General features: G+C 39.0%; 1 protein-coding gene across 1 annotated transcript in view; it reads left to right on the forward strand.

Moving 5' to 3' along the window:
• The window catches only part of mettl15 (methyltransferase 15, mitochondrial 12S rRNA N4-cytidine), a 57,584-nt gene extending 50,401 nt beyond the window's left edge, over window positions 1–7,183 (forward strand). The window contains exons 5-6 of the mRNA XM_063493888.1: window positions 621–799; window positions 5,527–7,183. Coding sequence (XP_063349958.1) covers window positions 621–799; window positions 5,527–5,948 — 601 coding nt within the window. The 3' untranslated portion in view covers window positions 5,949–7,183. The remainder of the gene's footprint in view (window positions 1–620; window positions 800–5,526) is intronic.
• The last annotated feature ends 12,148 nt before the right edge of the window (window positions 7,184–19,331 follow it).

The raw sequence follows: 19,331 nt of genomic DNA on the forward strand, positions 1-19,331 counted from the left end.
AATGTGTTGGCTACAGTGGTGAAAAGCTCTGTTATTTTATTTCCATTTTTCCTCAGTGAATTGTTGTCGCCAGGAGGTCACTGACCTGTCTTTACGTCCATGTGACTGGGGCCTAAACCTTTCAGGAGACAACAGATGCATGATTGGGTGTTTTGTTCAATGTGCTATTGACGAACAGTTTTTCTTAACTTAAACAAAGAGATATTTTCCAAACCAAAAGATCAATTTCTCCCTTTTGGTCTTATCCAATAAAGTATGTATTTCCCAAGTAGTAAAATGTACTACATTGTGATCTGAAACCTAATTGCAGACAAAGTATGTTTAACATTTATCTATCTAAAATGTGTCAGTGTTTATATATTATTTTATAGAAATATCCATATTCCTTCCCGAATATTTTCAGAAACATTTCTGCATCACTTTAAAATGTCAGCATAATTCACAAAGAAACTCCTTTACAAGCTGATGCAAAAGCTGCTTTTCTCTTTTCCTTCCCTCACAATCATTCTATTCATGACTGTCATAAAGGTTTTCAGCTGTAGCTCAGAGTTGTCAGGATTCACCACTGTCAGCAAGGACATGACGTCAAGCAACTTAATTGGGCTTCTCTTTGTGCGTAGGTACCCCGACATGCCCTGCGCCGCTGACGTTGTGAATACCTTAGATCAACAGGCTCTTGCATCCATCCTCACTGCATATGGGGAAGAAAGACACGCCAGGAAAATAGCTTCAGCCATTGTGGAGGCACGCCGTGTCAGCCCCATCACCCGGACACAGCAGTTGGCCAGTGTGGTTGCAGGTAGATAGACACCACCCTGATTAATTCCCTGCAGCATTCAGGAGGATATAAGGGAAAATAAAAAAGGAGTGGAATTATTAAGGCTGTCTCCCAGTGGGACGTGTGTGTCTCAGAAAATTATGTGAACTGTGATCTCAGTCATCATCCTCTCTTCTGCCTCTGTTTTGGGTGTTTTTATTCCACCATCCTTGGAGAGATAAAGATGAGGCAGAAACTGAGTTGTAGATGGCTGGAATAAAATGTATGCCTAACTCACACGCAGGAGCCCATCTCTCTCCTTCCACACTGCCTACCTTTTTTGTTTCCTTTCCCCCTCTTTTTTCCCCGTCTTTTCTTTGCTCACAAATACAGACATACACCTGACACAAATGCAAACACCCACATGCACTCACAAACGACACACGAGTTGCATACAACCGGGGTTAGATTATTTGTCTTCGATGATTGTTTTTTTCCTCTTTTTTTTTCTTAAGCCTTATGACTCCACATTTGAGATGCTGAATGGGAGAGATGTCGTTGCAACAGTTATTGCACAGAGCAGTATGTGCGTCAGTGTCACCCTGGGAGAACAGGTGTGAGTAAGAGCAGCTGTTTGATGCTTTTTGAAGAGCAAAGCGAGCTACCACCAGTGTTTATTGGGAACAATCTAAGAGGTCTGGTTTTTTAAGAAAGTTCCAGGGGGAGCTCTCTGACCAGTTGTGACAGTGATACTCGGCATCATTTTCAGAATAAATGACGAGGGGCTTATGCTTTTCTTTTTTAGGGGTAATGTGAGACGTTACTCAGCAATACACAAATATATTTGAAGTTGTTTTGTTTTTTTTACATGGACACAACAAAAAAGTTCTGCTGAATGTTTTTAACTTTCATTTGTTTTCAGTCATTAATTTACTGAAATTTTATAGCAATAGGTAAACAAAGAACCAGGGCTCAGGATCTGTATACACTAATGGGTCCAAATACAAATGATCTACAATAGATGAAGCATTTAAGACCAATGCTTAACCATCTTCCCACACACAGATCAAAAAATCAAACACAAAATGCCCTAAAAATCCAACTTTTGAGTTGCATTAAAAATAAATATTAAACAAATAAAAAAGAAAATAGGATGACTGAATAAAAGCATAATAATAATAATAATAATAATAATTTCATTTACATAGAACTTTTTCAAACACAGAAAATGCTTCAAAGTTTAAATTAAAACACATATCAACAAAGTCAACATATTCCAACACACACATACACAGTGTGTGTGTGTTGGGTGCCTCCTTTTTCAAACAGAACCATAAGATCTTTTCAGCTTTATAAATTTTGAATTAGAAATGTATTTATTTTAACTAATAAATTGATTTACAAACCTTATTTTTCCAACAAGCTTTTTGTTTTTTAGATTAAGAGTTGATTGGTTGTTGTATTTACGACAGAGGTTTAAAAATGCTTTCTAAAACTGTTATCGTGATTTGGTGCTGTATATTTAAAATTTAATTTGTGTTGAATGGAAATTGATATGACACACGTATGTAAGAGCACAGGGATTCCCAGAAAATATTGCAAATGGACAAAGCTCCTGTAATGACAGGTATAAATGTGGTTGTGTGATGACATCACGTCAGTGCACAAAGTGACCAATGTGGTGAGCATAAATCGGCCGTTAAGCGGCACAAGCTGATAGAAGAAACATTAAGTGACATTTAAAGCCCGGGAATAAACTGGGCGTGGCTGCGTCGTATTGGAGCTGCGACATGGCTTCAGGGCGTAATCGCTCCCGCTCTTTGTTTCCCAGAGGAGCAGCTCATGATCTGAAACATATCACATCATCTGTCAAACACGGTGGAGTCAATGTTATAGCACGGGCATGTGTGGCTGCCGATGAAACCGAGTGATGATGTGACTGCGGATAGAGGAGGCAGGATAAACTGTGTGTAGAGGGCTACACTCTCTGGTCAGATTCAGTCAAATGCTGCAAAACTGTATAAACAGCTTACCGTAAAAAAACACTGTGTATAAAAGTGTGTATAAGAATGCCTATGATAATTTCTTAACCTAATGCAATACTTTTAATAAACCTCTTAAATCGAAATCGATAATTTGTAGTTAAATCACATTTTGATTGTTTGATTTAAAATCTGCCAAAACATTAACATTGCTTTGGTTCACTCTTAACTACCTGATTCTCCTTCATGTACACATCATAATCTCTTCTGTTCTCAATGGATCTGTCTTCAGGACCTTTTGAAAGATGAATTAGAGAGGGTGCACATGGCTTGGTGAGGCTAGCCCTGGGCTGGTCCTTGCTGTGCAGGCATTGTATTGATTGCAGTGTGAGTCACACCTTGGGCTGTTCAGTGCAGGAGGAGAGAAATGCCACATCACTCACTTCTCTATTTATTGCGGTTTCTTTTTTGGTCTATGTAAGTGTCTAATTGTTCTTGTCTCTTCTGTGTTGTGGTTGGTTAGAGGCACTAAAAGCTCTTCACTTGTTTTAATGCAAAAAGAAAGATTTTGAAACTTTAATATGCAGCAAATAATCAGTTTTTAGTTTTTGCTTTAATACCCACATGATTTGATTGATTTGACATGACTGATTTGCACATTAGCTCTGTGCATTCTGCACCCTGTATGTTACTCGTGCACAGTTTGGTAAGTGCAGTTGCTCTGGAAGCTTTAAATATTTGGTGTCTGCAGTTTACAATGCTCTGTATGGCACATGCATTTTATCGGACCGCAGGCTCAAATAAATTAAAGGGGTGCAAGAAGTTTTGTAAGAAAAAGATTTCTTCCTCTGAAAGTCAGGTGCAAATTATTCAGGAGTGTAGAAATGTTAAGGCAGCTTGATTTATTTTATTCTGGGAAATGTTTTCATTCAACGGGTTTCTTTTATTTTCCTGAAGAGAGAGGATACCGGGAGTTTTTTTAACATTTCCAGTGTTATTCTCATAAGGATAACGCTTGAGGGATGTCGAGGTCACAACGATCAGTGTGTAGATTGGTAATGTGTTAGCAGATAAGTAGTATGGCATGAACCCACTGTGTTTTTAAGATGCTATGCTTGATCTGCTTTACTTGTCAGTATTTCTCTTGTCTGTTCAACTTCCCAGTCACACAGGCCTGAAGACCACTGAGAACCACTGGTCACTAGTAAGGGTGGGTTTAAAATATCAAATCAAATCAAACTGATTTTAGCTTGAATAGCGCAATATCGACTCATTAAATCCTGAATCTATTTTTAAATATAAATGTATTTTGGCAGAAATGCCAGAATCTCAGGTTAAAGTTCACAAAACTATTTCAGCAACCACCAAACAGCTAAAACAGCAAATGAGAGCAGGTAAACGGATTCCACACAAAGATGCAAACACAAAGCGAGTGTCGTTCACCCGACAGCATGTACATAGACATGCCGTCGGGGCTGCAAGCCGACATCTCACAGATTCTGATGCTGCAGCTTTTGTCACTCTCCGACCAAAATTCACTGAAACAGCAGCAAAAGAACATAAAAACTATGCTCCACGTTTGAAAAACATCGTCATGAATTCCTGCTTACTTTTACTGTTTTGCTTCCACCACGATAAAATCACACTTCCTGCACAAGTTTTTCTCTCTCTCAGTGTACTAAGGAACAGTTTCCCATCTCAAATCTCTGTTTTCTGCATTATTCGCTTGCTTATTACGCACTAGTCTACCGTTGTGTACAGCGCTGTATGGATATGTACTTATAAATGGTCAGTTCTGGTGGATTATGTATTACGTTGCATAATCCACCAGAACTAATACAAAGCGCCTATGATTTTCAAACCTGGAGGCTGTGGGGTTGCACTGGCTGCCATGTGCATTTTTTTGCTTGTCTGTTTAACACCATTCACAAATTTTCAAAACCATGTCCTCCAGTCCGGTCAGTCCAGACTGTTGACCTGTACTGCCAAATTATCAGCTAATGTTAGCTAGCTTGGTCAGCAGCTGCATTCACATACTATATGGGTGCCACACAGAGACATGTTTTTTTGGTGCTTAGTGGTGTACTAATAAAATTTTGGTGCAATTTTGCATGCTTTTTATTTTTCTTACAGCGCATTCTGTCCTTCCTCCTGATTGGCTGTAGACCATTGTCAATCAGTCTCGTGCCGTGTCTCCTGTGCACTACAGAATGCATTCAGCTTGTCAAATTTACATAAATCTTCGATCGCTAGCAGTGTAACTCTAAAGTGCTGTACTGTATGTTTGTAAGTTTTCTCCCCCACCCACACCCCAATGTCTACGAAACGTTTTGCACCGTCAAATGCAACCGCGGGTGCCTTTGGTTTAAAATATATATTTTTCTTTATATCTGTACCAATATGATTTTTTTTTATGCAGTAAAATTAGGCATTTTGACATGTAAGTAGCCTCAGTTGGGGCCTAGCGGAACTGCATTGTTTTCCACTTCTGCATGGCTCTGAAGGTTGCAACTGGTCATTATTAAAAGATTTTATTTTTTTTTTAACATTTATTGTTATAACCTTTCAGGAATATTTCCTAAAAGAGTTGACTCAACTGCATAAAAATGTGTGAATTTTGTGACTGGATAGAAGTGTAACTCTATCTTTAAGTTATCACCAAATTAGTAAAACTATTAGTTTAATTTGTTCTGTTTTTATTTGGAATTAAAATGCAATAATGCTGTAATAAATCATTATTGGACCATTAAACTTGTAAGATTAACTCTGACCAATTCTTGTTTCCAGGATCGTTTCCTCCTGCAGTTCTCTATGCACGTAAAGACCGGCTCAACAGACCTGCACACGTGGCCACTAAGACTTTCCAGGCCTTGCGTATCTTTGTGAATGATGAGCTGAATGAACTTCACGCTGGCCTGTGTGCTGCCCAGACGTTGCTAAAACCCAGCGGACATCTCTGTGTTATCACCTTTCATTCGCTAGAAGATAGACTGGTCAAACGTTTCCTGCGGGGAGATGACTTGTCTAATCTGGATCACTTCAGCCAGAGGAAGCAAGGCACCAAGAAGGAAAACCTATCGCACGAAAAAAGTGACGGAAGTGTCTATTGGCTTCCTCTGCGAAGAAAAGTGATCACCCCAGAAAAAGACGACGTTAAGGAGAATCCTCGAGGACGCTCCTCCAAACTCAGGGCAGCACTCAGACGATAACTATTGAACATTAAATATAAGACAATAGAAGTTGTAAAAAAAAGTTGGAGCTTTTTACATTGAACATAATTAAACTTCTACAAAGACTCAGGGTTAAATCTCAGTAGATTTGGTATCACTTTGTAACAAAGGAGCTCAGCAGAGATCAGTGTGTTACAGTAAGCTACTAAGTGGACTTTAGACATGAGGTGATTGTACTGTTTCCTATTTGCTTTGTAAGGAACAAAAAAAATTCATTTACAGTTAAAATTTTGAATTAAATGGAACAAATGTTTACCAGTGTTGATTTCATAGGCCTAGTTGTTGTAAACAACCTGTTTTTTTTCTGACAAAAACAAGATGATAAGTAAAGAAAAACTAATGGAGGAGGACAAAAACTGTGATGAAATGTATTGACACTTTGGTAAATGAATAAAAATGGATGAAAATATTCTGGAGAGACGAGGTCCAATCAGAATTAATTAACTTGTTAGGAAGGTGGGAGGAGTCAGGGGAAGTGATCTAATCAAAAGTAATCTTGTGAAGTAAGATGAGATTTTTTTGGTAAATGGTACAGCTAGTGCTCATGCTCTCTGTTTCTCATGAAAATGTGACAAAATGTCAACGCTTGGGAAGAAGACAAGTCATATGGAGCCATTTTGCATTTGATGTCACGGAAAATAAGACGCTTTTTAAACCGTGTGGAGGGAACTTGATAAGTGCTTAGCCTTTATATTTTAGTCAACTGTTGTTACCTCAGTCTGCCTTACTGGAGTCATGTACTACCAACAATGTTGGGGAGTAACGGAATACATGTACCACCGTTACGCATTTAAAATACAAAATATGAGTAACTGTATTCCATTACAGTTACCGTTTAAAAAGGTGGTATTCAGAATACAGTTACTTCGTTGAAATAAAGGGATTACACGGTGGTCTTTTCCTGTTTCATATGCTAGGCTGTCCCCTCCTTTTTTTGGTAATTCCACGCTGGTGGAAACTCAAACAAAACACGCATTAAGAGGCTCTAATGTCTGTGTCTCAATCTCGCGGCCTATGTCACCTCTACTTGCGGCCCGCATAATGACGTGACGAAATATTTTTAAAAATTATTGTTCAAAAAATTATTTAATATGAAGGCAATAGGCAGAGTGTTACAGGCATAGCCCTAAAGAATGTAGCCTCATGGGCAGTGTAGTCCAGTTGTAAGTAAGCTATAAAGAATTCTGTGCTTAAACAGTGTTGGTCAAGTTACTTGGAAATGGAAATTAGTTACTAATTACTGATTACTTCTCCAAGAAAGTAATCCCATTACTTACTGATTACTTATTTTCAAAAGTAATTAGTTACTTAGTTTCTTTTTAAAAACATGATACACAACCTGAATGCGTTATAAAGAAATAGACCTTTCAGCCCAATTATATTTTTTCTGCGTAATCCATCATATAAAATTGAGTCAAATGAAAAAGTCTCTTTTTAAAAATTGTTTTATTAGTTTTAGTCTTTTAACTTTATGCACATTGCATCAAGCAAAAATTAAATTACATGCAACATTCTCTAGAAGAAATTTGTTTTCTGCATATTCCAGCATATAAATTAAATTTTTTGTGTGTGTTTACACTCACTCTTTCAAATAGATGCAAGTAAAACACAGCAAAAAATCAATAAAATCAAAGATTCAGCGGCACTAAGTCCTGTCACTCTTAAGTCTATTTTCACCTGTTTAGCAGGAGCGGGGCTGTCAGAGGTTTGCCTGGTGGAAGTGGATGTTGTAGCCGCAGCAGTCATGTCAGTCGGGGGTTTCTCTGTGAATTTCACATTCCTGTGGCAGCGTCCTGGTTGCTTGCTCAGATTTGAAGTTTAATTTTTCACTGTAGAAAGAAGTTTTCTTCCCATGCAGTGTACAGCGGACGCTGTTTTTGTCACTTTTTACAGAATCGAACTCAAAGTAAGGTCAGTACTACAAATGTCTGTTGCTGCCACAGATGTTGCACGCTCGTACGTCATTGTCATGAGCAGAGATGGGCAGTAATGCATTACTGTAATCCGATTACTTTTTTCAAGTAACGAGTAAAGTAAAAAAGTAATTAAATTACTGTTACTTTCCCATAAGCACACTGCGTTACTGTATTACTACTGTGAGAGTGTTTCACGACAATGACTTACAAGCGTAAAACGTCCGTGGCAGCAACAGACGTGTGTAGATCAAACGTGTGTGGAGTGTGGGAATACGACTGTGCAGCGTTTAAAGCTTGGAAGTGCTCTGTAGTAGTTTGATTCTATAAAAAGTGACAAAAACATGAGTGTCCGCTGTACACTGCATGGGAAAAAAACTTCTTTCTGCAGCGAAAAATTAAACTTCAAATCTGAGCAAGCACCTGGCACGCTGCCTTGGGAATGTGAAATTAAAAGAGAAACCTGACCGCTGTGGCACCGGGCAAAGTTCCTGCCAAACAGGTGAAAATAGACTTACGAGCGACAGGACTTAGTGCTGCTGAATCTTTGATTTTATTTATTTTTTGCTGTGTTTTATTTGCATCTATTTGAAAGAGTGAGTGTAAACACAATTTTTTTTTGTCCTGGAATATGCAGAAAATAGGTTTAAATGTTAAACAAATTTCAATCAAAGAGTCAGAGTGTCACAGGCTGGGTCTCTGACCCAGCGTTTTAAGTTTATTCGGTATCTTTGACTCTTTTTTTGTTAGTATTTTAGGTCTGTCGAGCTGGTGTTATCATGTCTATGTTTCCATGTTTTCCGGTTTTATTTTAAAAGAGTCATGTGTTCTTTTGTCATTGTGTTTAGTTTCACTTGTGATGTCATTGTTTAATTTCAGTCAGCTGTTTCCCCATGTGTTCTCAATTCTCCTGATCACCTGCTGTGTATTTAAGTCCTCTGTTTTCTGTGTTTCATTGTCAGGTCGTCTGTTATACTTACCACAGTCACCACAGTCTTCATAGTCTTTGTCGTAGTTTCACAATGTGTTTCATAGTTGTCATAGTTGTTCATAGTTTTTCTTAGTTTCATGTTTACTGCTGACTTCCAGCCAAATAAAGGCCTTCTTTTTGTTCTACCTGCAACTCCACTCTCCGCATCTGCTTCTGGGTCCTGTTCACAACACATTGGCATACCCCACCATGACACGGAGAATGTTGCGTATAATGAAATTTTTGCTTGATGCAATCTGCATAAAGTTAAAAGATTAAAACTAATAAAACAAGTTTTAAAATGAGACTATTTCATTTGATTTAATTTTATTTAATGGGGTATGCAGAAAAAATTGAATTAGGCTAGAGCTGGGCGATATAACGATAACGAGAACTTTTTCTCGTTAGAAAAATGTAACTATTGCGATAGGCCTCATCTCTCTTGTCCTCTTAAAAAAAAGAAAAGAACAGCCATTAAGTAGCGCAGAGCCGAACCAATCACAGCCGCAGCGTCACGTCACGTGACGTGACTTGTTACGTACAGCACAAGTGCCAAGGCGCACATGTGTATTTGTTTTTGCAGCCGGGCCGCCCAGGTAATGAAGGAAATGAGTTTGCCGACTAGAGAAAAATCAACCGAGAGCGTGAGCGAAGGTTACCGAAGAAAAAACCGATGATGGTTCCAATGCCGGAGAGCTTATCGAACGGAAGGGCCATAGAAGTTCTGTAGTGTGAAGGTATTTCGGCTATTTCAAGTCTGACAAAAAACAGAGTAGCGCGCACTGTAAATTGTGCCGAAAGCAAGTTTGGAAATACAATAAACCGGTGCATGCTCAATCTCTGGCTGAAAGCGCTAATTCGTCATTCAGCTTTTGTCAGACTAAAGTAACTGTTAAAACTGTTTGAAAAGCTAAGCTATACAACAAGGAGAGATTGAGAATTTCCTTTTAGTTCTCAGTTTATTATTTGATATTGACAAAAGTTAGTCAATTTTGTCTGTTCTTCTGTAAAACTAAGATTTATTTTTAGAATTAAAATTTTGTTTCTAATTGGAATTGACAATTTAGTAGTCTGTTTTGTTTGTTCTATTTTGAAACTTAAACGCTTTAGCGGCTGCGTTTTGTGTAGTTTGCAATATTTGCCTTTATTTATCTGAAACTGAAGTCTCATGTTCCTTAAGTACATCTACCCTGTTGAACTTATTATGGGAAATAAATATTTTAATTAAAACAAGCTACTAATTATTTCACATTTTACTTGTGAGCAACGGCACATTTAAATCTTACAAATATAGTTATTTGGCTTATATCGTGATATATATCGTTATCGCCAGAAATGAAAAAAACATATCGTGATATGAAAAAATCTTATATCGCCCAGCTCTAAATTAGGCTGAAAGATCTATTGCTTTATTACGTATTGAGGTTGTGCATCATGTTTTTCAAAACTAACTAATTACTTTTGAAAATAAGTAATCAGTAAAGTAAAGGGATTACTTTCTTGGAGAAGTATTTTCAAAATGAATTATTAATCTATCAATAAATACTTAAAATCGAAAATGAATTTTACAAAAACAAAATTAGGTATGCAGTTCCTGCTTTAAACTCTCTATAAAAACCTCATTTCAAAAACCATTTTCGAATTCCAAATTAAAAACGAGATTTTCAACATTGTTTTTTTAAACACAATTTTAAAAAGAGAAATAAGTAAATGGATTCAAAAATAAAAGATTTATTTCTGAAATGTAAAATCTCGATTCCACTTCTCATTTGAAAATCAGTTTCCCTTTCCTGTTAGCTCACAGATGAGCTATTATATTAGCTATTGGATAGTGATGTGTGATACCACTGATTTACTTTCTGATCCGATACCAAGTAAAATTCAGGGTGGTATCGACGATACTGATCCGATACCAATACTTTGAACAAGAACTTAATATGTTATTGTATTTCATATTATACCTTCATAATGATTACAGGACATCAGACTACTTACCCATATGGAAAAGATATAAAGCTTATAAAGTTTGTATCTGTCTTGTGTGAAACTTGTATGAAAAGCATACAAGAGTGAAAACAGATATAAGATCCCTTGAAAAATTATATAAATGAAACTTGTATGTTTTGGATACTTACTAAAACAATATATGAAAGTAATGAGAAAGTGGCCACTTTCATGAGTAAATCATATAAGCCTTATATGATTCACTATATGAAGCAAGCCAAATCTTATGCAAGTCTTTAATAAGTTTTTTCTATTTCTTTTCCATATTCTTATTGTTCTCCTCCGTATTCTTATTGTTTAATTATGAAGATTTGTTATATAGGAATAAAAACCTGAAGTTGTATGTTAATTGACGCTATTTGAACACATATATCTTGTCATTTAACATGTATATACTTGCCTGAACATTTCAACAAAAACTTTCAACATTCATTCATTCAATTTGCAAATCCTGAACACATTTTAAACACCACTATATCACTGTGATTGTTACTTTCCACAATAATTAGTTAACACAACAAAACACACCTTTCAGCTTTTCATGTGTTTTCAAACTGGGTTTTTGGAGTCCTGGAATGTAAAATTTTCTGTCTCTAAAGCACAGAAAAGAGTGTGGGCCTGGGGACTCAGCCTGACCACCTGTTCAAGTTAACGTGCTAGCATGGCTAACGCTAGAATCACCGCTTGTAGCCCCGTTATTTTAAGACGATCTTAGCTTAAGAAAATGTTACCTCATTACAGTACAAGCTAGCTAGGTTTTTTTGTAAGCCTATGTCTCTTCACAAATAAAGCTTGAAGCAGCTCAGAGTATTATAACCAGCAACTGAGCCCTGTTACATTTTTACAGTGTTAGAGCAATGGCTGCAACCTACAGCCTTTAAACTCGTGATTAAAACGCTGTCTGAAAACACATCAGTCCAGATGTTACCACATTACTTTCTGATACTTAGAGTTAAAAGAACTCAATTCAATTCAATTCAATTTTATTTATACAGCGCCAAATCACAACAGTTGCCTCAAGGTGCTGATTTCCAATGTTACTGGCATGACAAGCAGATCCCACCTGAGGGGACGCCATAATGGTCTGGGGTGCCTTTTCCTTCAGTGGAACAATGTAGCTTCAGGAGGTGCAGGGGCGTCAAACGACCGCTGGCTATGTCCAGATTTTGCAGAGAGCATCCCTCATCATGACTGAAAGCCCTCGTCTGTAAGGTAACGATTGGGTTTTTCAACAGGACAATGCTGCAGGACACAATGCCCTCTTTTGGACCATCCTGCGTGTTCCCCTGATATAAATCCAATTGAGGACTCTTGGGGATGGATGGCAAGGGAAGTTAACAAAAATGGACAACAGTTCCAGCAGTTTTGGGAAAGTTACTTTGAAAAAGTAATTAGTTATAGTTACTAGTTACCTCTTCAAAAAAGTAACTGAGTTACAATATTATATCATTCTTTTCAGCACAACCTCACATGTCTGAATTTTTCTTTATTTTTTCATTTTAATGCATACTGTATTAACACATTAGATCTAAAATCAGACAAAAAACATAACATCCTAGTAGAAAAAGCTATATTTTTTACTGTAACAACCACAAACATGTTTAATGAATAATTTTCATAACTTCAAATGCAAATGTAAATTGTAAATTTTGAAAACCTATGCATAAGTTCTGCAGCAACAATGCTGCAAAATCTTCCATGAATGGTGACGCCATATTCTAGAGATGTTATTGGTCAGTAGGTGATGATTTCATACCTGAACCTGCTCTGTGCAGGTTAGGTCTGTAGCATAAGTTACCACTGGTATACCTCAGTAAGAAGTGATACAAAAACCCCAGGGTTCACCATAAAGTTATACCTGGATAAGATTAAATGATACTTCTTAGTGCAGGCCTCTTACCAAGATCAAACAGAAGCTACAACAGTGGCAATGGCACATAAACAACATGTTTAATTACACACAAACTCAATGTGCTTAACATAGAAGATGAAACAGTGAGCACAGACTTGTATGAAGCTGGCCATTTTTAAAGTTTTATTCCCAAATAAAGTTATTGTCTGTTTTTGTATTTGTTGTCCTTATTGATCAATTCCTTTCATTCCAACAGTGCTGTAATGATCCCATGCTGTGTTCGAAGTGAAGGAAGGTCTTATGTTGTGGCGATTTTTTTTTTAAAATCCAGCATATACTTTCTTACACTGCTCATGTTTGACAGCATGTTAAACAGTCACCGTAGCTAAGTAGCTCAACATATAAAACAAACAAACAAAAAGAAAAACCCCACCTTCACTCATTGACGTCTGTATTTTCCCTGAACCTCCCTGGCTGAGTGAGACCTCTACTGTACCACATGAATCAGTAACGCCACAAAATACTGAATGACGCAAGTGTTAGAAGTGGTGCTGAATGAACTGGGTGGTTGTTCTTGAGCATTCTCTCACCTTCAACTGTAAGCAGATGAGGTGTTTTGATCTTTACTATTTGACTTTGACTAATTGTAATTGCTCCGTCAAGATTATTAACACTTTTTTTTCTCTTCTGTCTCAGTTTAGTGCTCTCTAAATATACCCTTCTCGTTACCTTGGAAACTAAATGGCGCAAGTAACACTCAACTGTGTCTAAAATTATATGCTGTTTTAATCTAATATGAAATGATGCTGCATCGTGAGTTTGATTGTCCCTCCCTTTTGACATCAGTGGATGTCAAAACATCGTCCCTGCTGACTGAACATGTCCTGACATTTGAGCTCGTGAATACTTTGTTTCTATTTTATGGCCAAAAACTCTTTACTGAATCAAACTGTTGATCGTGTGTCAGGAGGTGAACACGGGTAAGAAACTTAGACTCACGACTTCATTTTGCACTGACACGTGACAGCATTCATATAAATGCAAAAGGATGAAGAAAGCAGCAGATAGGGGAGATGAGATGCACTTTTTTCTGAGTAAACATTTTCCTTGAACAGTAATAATAGTAGTCTTTTTCTGACGTTTTCTTGCCCTTTTAAAGCAGTCTTTTCTTCTGTTATCATTGTACACAGTACAGAGCCATGTTATTGTGTGCATTCTTATTTTCAGCATATTGTAACCTTAGCTCCTCATCTACAGATCACAGGAGGATCATACTCACCACAAGTAGTCTAGCTACAGCAGTCATGAAAATAGATGCATGACTAAAATTAAGATGAACTTGAAATATTTTGTAATTTGTCTGATAAGTAGCTCAACATTTAACACTGCAGTTTAAAGCTGCAGTTTTGAAAAAAGGGAAAACACATCATTTAAGTGTGGAGTATGAAAGATGTGAACTCACTAGCAGTTTGCGGGGTCATTAGCAGCATGTAAATATATGAAAATGTTCATTAATGCAAATATTCAACCAGCCAATCACATGGCATGGCAACCTGCTGAAGTTCAAGCCGAGCATCAGAATGGGGAAGACAGGTGATTTAAGTGACTTTGAATGTGGCATAGTTGTTGGTGCCAAACAGGTTGGGCTGAGTATTGTTGATCCCAGAGGTCAGAGGAGAATAGCCAGACTGCTTCAAGCTGAAAGGAATGCAACATTAGCACAAATAAGCACTTCTGCACAACCGAGGTATGCAGAAGAGCCTCTCAAACCTTGAAGCAGAAGGGCTACAGGAGCACAAGGCCACATCGTGTGCCAGTCCTCTTATATAAGAACAGGAAACTGAAGATACAGTTTCAAAAGGGCTCACCAAAATGGGATAAGAGAAGATTGGAACAAAATCACCTGGTCTGATGATTTGAATGATAAGGTCAGAGCATGGACTGCTTTGTATCAGTGGTTCAGGCTGTTGGTGGTGGTGGTTTTTGAGCAGCATTTATGATCTCTTGTGTGATCTCTTAATCTATGATGTCGGCATTTTATAAAATGATCTGACCATCCAAGAAATTTGTGCTTCCAGTTTGGCAAGTGAAATTCTAGTACTTCATATGTCTAATGAGCAGATATCTGCATGTGCATGTTGCACACACACACATCAATCCATCCATTTCCTTCCGCTTATTAAATAAGGGTCTCTGGAGGCGATCCCAGCTGCCATAGGGTTAGAGGTGGGGCACACCCTGGATAGGTTGCCAATCTGTCGCAGGGTGAGGTTGGCTTTGCTATTTATAAAAATTTGGAGGGACACTGAGACTAGACACTGACAAAGTTTTCTGTTTTTAGGGTGTATCTGTTGTTTCACATAAGAGAAAACTATATTCTGATTTGTTATTTTGCAATCATTCATAAACCTATAATTTATGCTTCAGACAGTGTGAGTTTTCATCATTTCAGATCTGCTGTTTTCATGGACTTTCATGGACGGTTTATTTTTCAGACTGAGTGTGAGCAGTTTCAGGATGGGTGATTGCAGGTAAATGCACAAAATACTCTTTAAAGTTACCTTCATCACTTGGTGTTTATTACTGAGTGCAGGAGAGACTGATAGACAGGAGCACTAATTACAAACTACTGTCATCTATGACTGCAAACTCTCCATTACCATGGAAACAGTGAATATATGGTAAGATGATGCTGTTATTAAAGACTTGGACTCTATAAATTGACTGTCAGGTAGATATCTAATAGCTTCTGTTATTGAATCACGCCTCACGTGGACACAGTTACCTGTTTACAAACCTGTGCTGACAAGGATTTTACACGTAAGTCCCAATCCTGCATAGTGTTGCATTATTAGGCTTTATTGTTCCATGTTAACAGGAGAATACATATCCGCAGTGCATATGGTTACAAGTGAATACAGAGAACTTTGAAATCTGTGACGACAGCAGGCTGCAGGAACAAATTCAGCTTGTGTATGGTTACTGGTGGACTCGTAAAGTTATAAATGAGCTTAAAAATGATCACACCACTTATAGCATCACTGCACTGGCTAATGATTTGTTAAATTATTGATTTTAAGATTCCACTTTTTAATTTGAGTCCTCAATGGCCATGTTACAGAATGTAGCCTACTTCAGAGCAGCCTGCAAGAACCTGGCTTTTCCTGTGTCTGTGACACCTAAACACTAGAATAATCTTCCCGAACTCACCAAATCACCTTTCATCTTTTTCTTCTTTAATCACATTTGAGTCACTTAACTTATGACGAGTACTTTCCTTTCATTCATTTTTGTCATTATCATAGTATTTTTATATTTTGTATCACCGTTTTTGTTTGTTTGCTATGTGTGAAATACTTTGTAACACAGTTTTTAAAAGGTGCAATAGAAATAAACAGAATATTGTATTTTTGGTCATAGCTGAACGCATGCAGCTTTTTGCTTTGCTTTGTTTCTACCTTAAAATTGGAATCATTCTTTCAGTGATTGCCAACCAACACCTTAACATTAGAGGTAATCCTTGGCCACACCTTCCCACAATAATTTCCACGACTGAATTTACTTTGTTGTTACAACATAAATGACAGCCAGGCTGACCAACGATTTGGCCAAAAACAAACAAACAAACAAAAAAAAAAAAGTAAGAAAATTAGTAAAAAAGATAAATAGTTGTTGTTTGTAGGCAGAAAGACAAAAGTAACATACTACTTACACATTATTCCATCATCATCATTAGACAATATAAACAACATGACACTCTCTGAGGTCCACATTCTGCTTTCATGTGTATTTTCATTGCAATAGGTTTAGTTAAATATGTTTTAAATACAAATCCTTCTAATGAAATAAATTCTTCTTCAGTATGAAGTGAACACTTTATCAACTATTGCATTTACAAAGTATTTTAAACAGTGGCACTTGCCACTGTTGTTAGCTGGCACTGAACCTTATACTTTTAAAAAAATCTGTATCATACAGACAGACTAATGAAAGGGCATCCCAGATACTTCTGTTTCTCCTTTTGATGACATTTTAAATAGACCAAAACTATTTTTAATGAAAACAGACACTCGGTGGAAAGAAAAGAACTGTGCTTTTATTTGGTGATCTCAGTTCTCGGATCACGGGCAGATTTAAAACCACTCAATGGAAAAATTAGTGGAGGTTATCAGATCAAAGGAGGCTAGTGGAGGTGGAAAACAAAAGGTTGTAGTTTCTTGGATGCAGGCAGACCAGCTTTCCTTATGTATGACCATTGCATAGGTACTGTTGCAGCTACATACACCTTCACTAATATTCACTTAAATGTCCCTTAGCAAGCGTCACCTCGACAGTTGATATTTTTTGGTAACCATCAACAAACTTCTGGTACAACACAAACTGTGTCATGTTATGGCGGTGTGGCAGGCAGGAATTGGACCCAAAGTCCAAAGCAAAAAGTCCATTAGAAACACTGGAGCCCACGAAATAGTCCAACACAAAGTCCATGAAAGGCCCTGGGGCCCAGAAAACAGTTCATAACCAGCTCAGGGGGCCAACCTGGTTCCAGGGTCGACCAGGAGGACTACAGCACCGGAACATCAGCATATAAGTTCAGGGGGCCGACCCAGAGGCCAGCAACAGAGACGAAGCAGATCCGAAGGCCCACCGCGTGGAAGACGGCGGTGGCGACTGAGCAGACGTGGCCGTGGGTGACAATCCTCAGGCCCAGGAACTGATGGCAGGGTGGCAGCTGCAGGCGACAAAGCAGGACCAGACGGTGGTGTGGAAGCCACAGGCGACGAAGTTGGACCTGATGGCGGCATGGCAGCCGCAGGCGAAGGAGCAGGGGTTTGCACCACAGGCAACAGAATAGTAGCAGCTGATGGAAGCACTGCAGGCGATGTGTGGAAGCCGCACGTGGTGAAGCAGGAGGCGGCTGAATAGACTCACCAGAGTCGTCAGCAGACACGAGATGCTGGAGCGGGTCCTCGAGTTTCCCAGCAGGAACTGAAGATGGCTGGAGCAGCTCCTCGGGCCCTCCAGCGGAGAAAGGAGGCTGAATGGCCCCCTTGGACCCTCCAGCAGAGGCAGACAGCTGAACGGGCCCCTCGGACCCTCCAGCAGGGCAGAAGACGGCTGAGAGGGCCCCTCGGACCCTCCAGTGGAGAAAGGAGGCTGAGTCGGCCCCTCGGACCCTCCAGCGGAGGCAGACGGCTGAACAGGTCCCTCGGACCCTCCAGCAGGGACAGAAGACAGCTGAACGGGCCCCTCGGACCCTCCAGCAGAGGCAGAAGATGGCTGGGACGGTTCACCAGAACCCCAAGAAGACACAAGGAAGTACTGGCCGGGCTCTCCAGAACCCCCAGCAGACACGAGGAAGTGCTGGCTAGGCTCTCCAGAACCCCCAGGCGGTGGTGTGGGAGCTGCGGAGTGCTGGATTGGCTCACCTGAGCCTCCAGCGGGAGCAGATGCAGGGCCAGATGGTGGGTGTGGAGACCCCTGGCTGAACTGGCAACTAAGCTAATGTCTGAACTGATGACAGAGCTAATGCCCGAGCTGATGACTGAACAGAAGCCTGAGCTAATGGCTGAACAGAGGGCTGAACTGGCGACTAAACAGAAGACTGAGCTAAAGGCTGAGTGAGTGATTGAGCATGTCCTGGGCAGCTGACTGTAGTGACGGTTGTGGTGGAAGTGGAACAAGTGGTTGAGTAAATGACTGAGCTACAGGCCGGGCAGCTGATTGAGCTAACGGCCGGGTCAAATTGCTTGAGCTCTCAGCGGAGAATGATGGTTGAGACGGCTCAGCAGCATGTTTTTGATGGAGCTCCCACACAAATGCAAAGCAGGAGATGAAGCATCGCCAAATATGTTTCCAAACCAACTTCCTTCCAAGCCAAAGACTAGAAAATATGATGACGCATATCTTCCCTTTGGCTTCACCTGCACAAGTGCCAAGGTAGGTCTCCCCTGCAGATTTGGTTTTCCCTATCGGGAGCATGCGCTGGGCTCTCCAAATCATGGACAAACAGTATCCCACATTCTTGATTTTTAGTTTACGAACACTTCTTATAATGACTAACTTCTCCTGAAATTTTGGAGATGTTAGCTCTTGATACAGTAAAGTTACAGTGGGATACAAATAATATCAGGCTGATCATACCGTAATTTGTTCCCCCGGTTCAAATCACGGACAAACAGTATCCCACAGTTGTTTATGTTTTTAAACCCATTTTGCACAGAGAGGCATTTTTTGAAAAATGTATTGATAGCAATGTTGAATATTATTACACAGGAAAAAACAAGTAAAATAATTACACTGTGACGCCTCTGCCTTTCTAAATGGAGGGACAGTAACTGCGTGTGTAGTATATATGTAAGCGTGTAAAACTGAAGATAGTAAGATTAACAGTAACAGTATTTTGCCATTGTAGAAATTCATCTCATGTAAACAATAAAATGGCGCACAGCGTGATGTGAAAAAAGGCACATACCTTTGACGTTGCGTGACGAACTCTGTATTCCTCGTCCACACGTAAACGCAAAAACTGAGTTTTAAAAAATATCTGTTTTCGGTGATTCGAAACGCCGTTTACGTGTGGACGAAAGGCCCAAGCGCATAGAAACAGCTGCGTTTTCAAA

The sequence above is a fragment of the Pelmatolapia mariae genome, linkage group LG1 (assembly GCF_036321145.2).
Source record: "Pelmatolapia mariae isolate MD_Pm_ZW linkage group LG1, Pm_UMD_F_2, whole genome shotgun sequence".
NCBI lineage: Eukaryota > Metazoa > Chordata > Actinopteri > Cichliformes > Cichlidae > Pelmatolapia > Pelmatolapia mariae.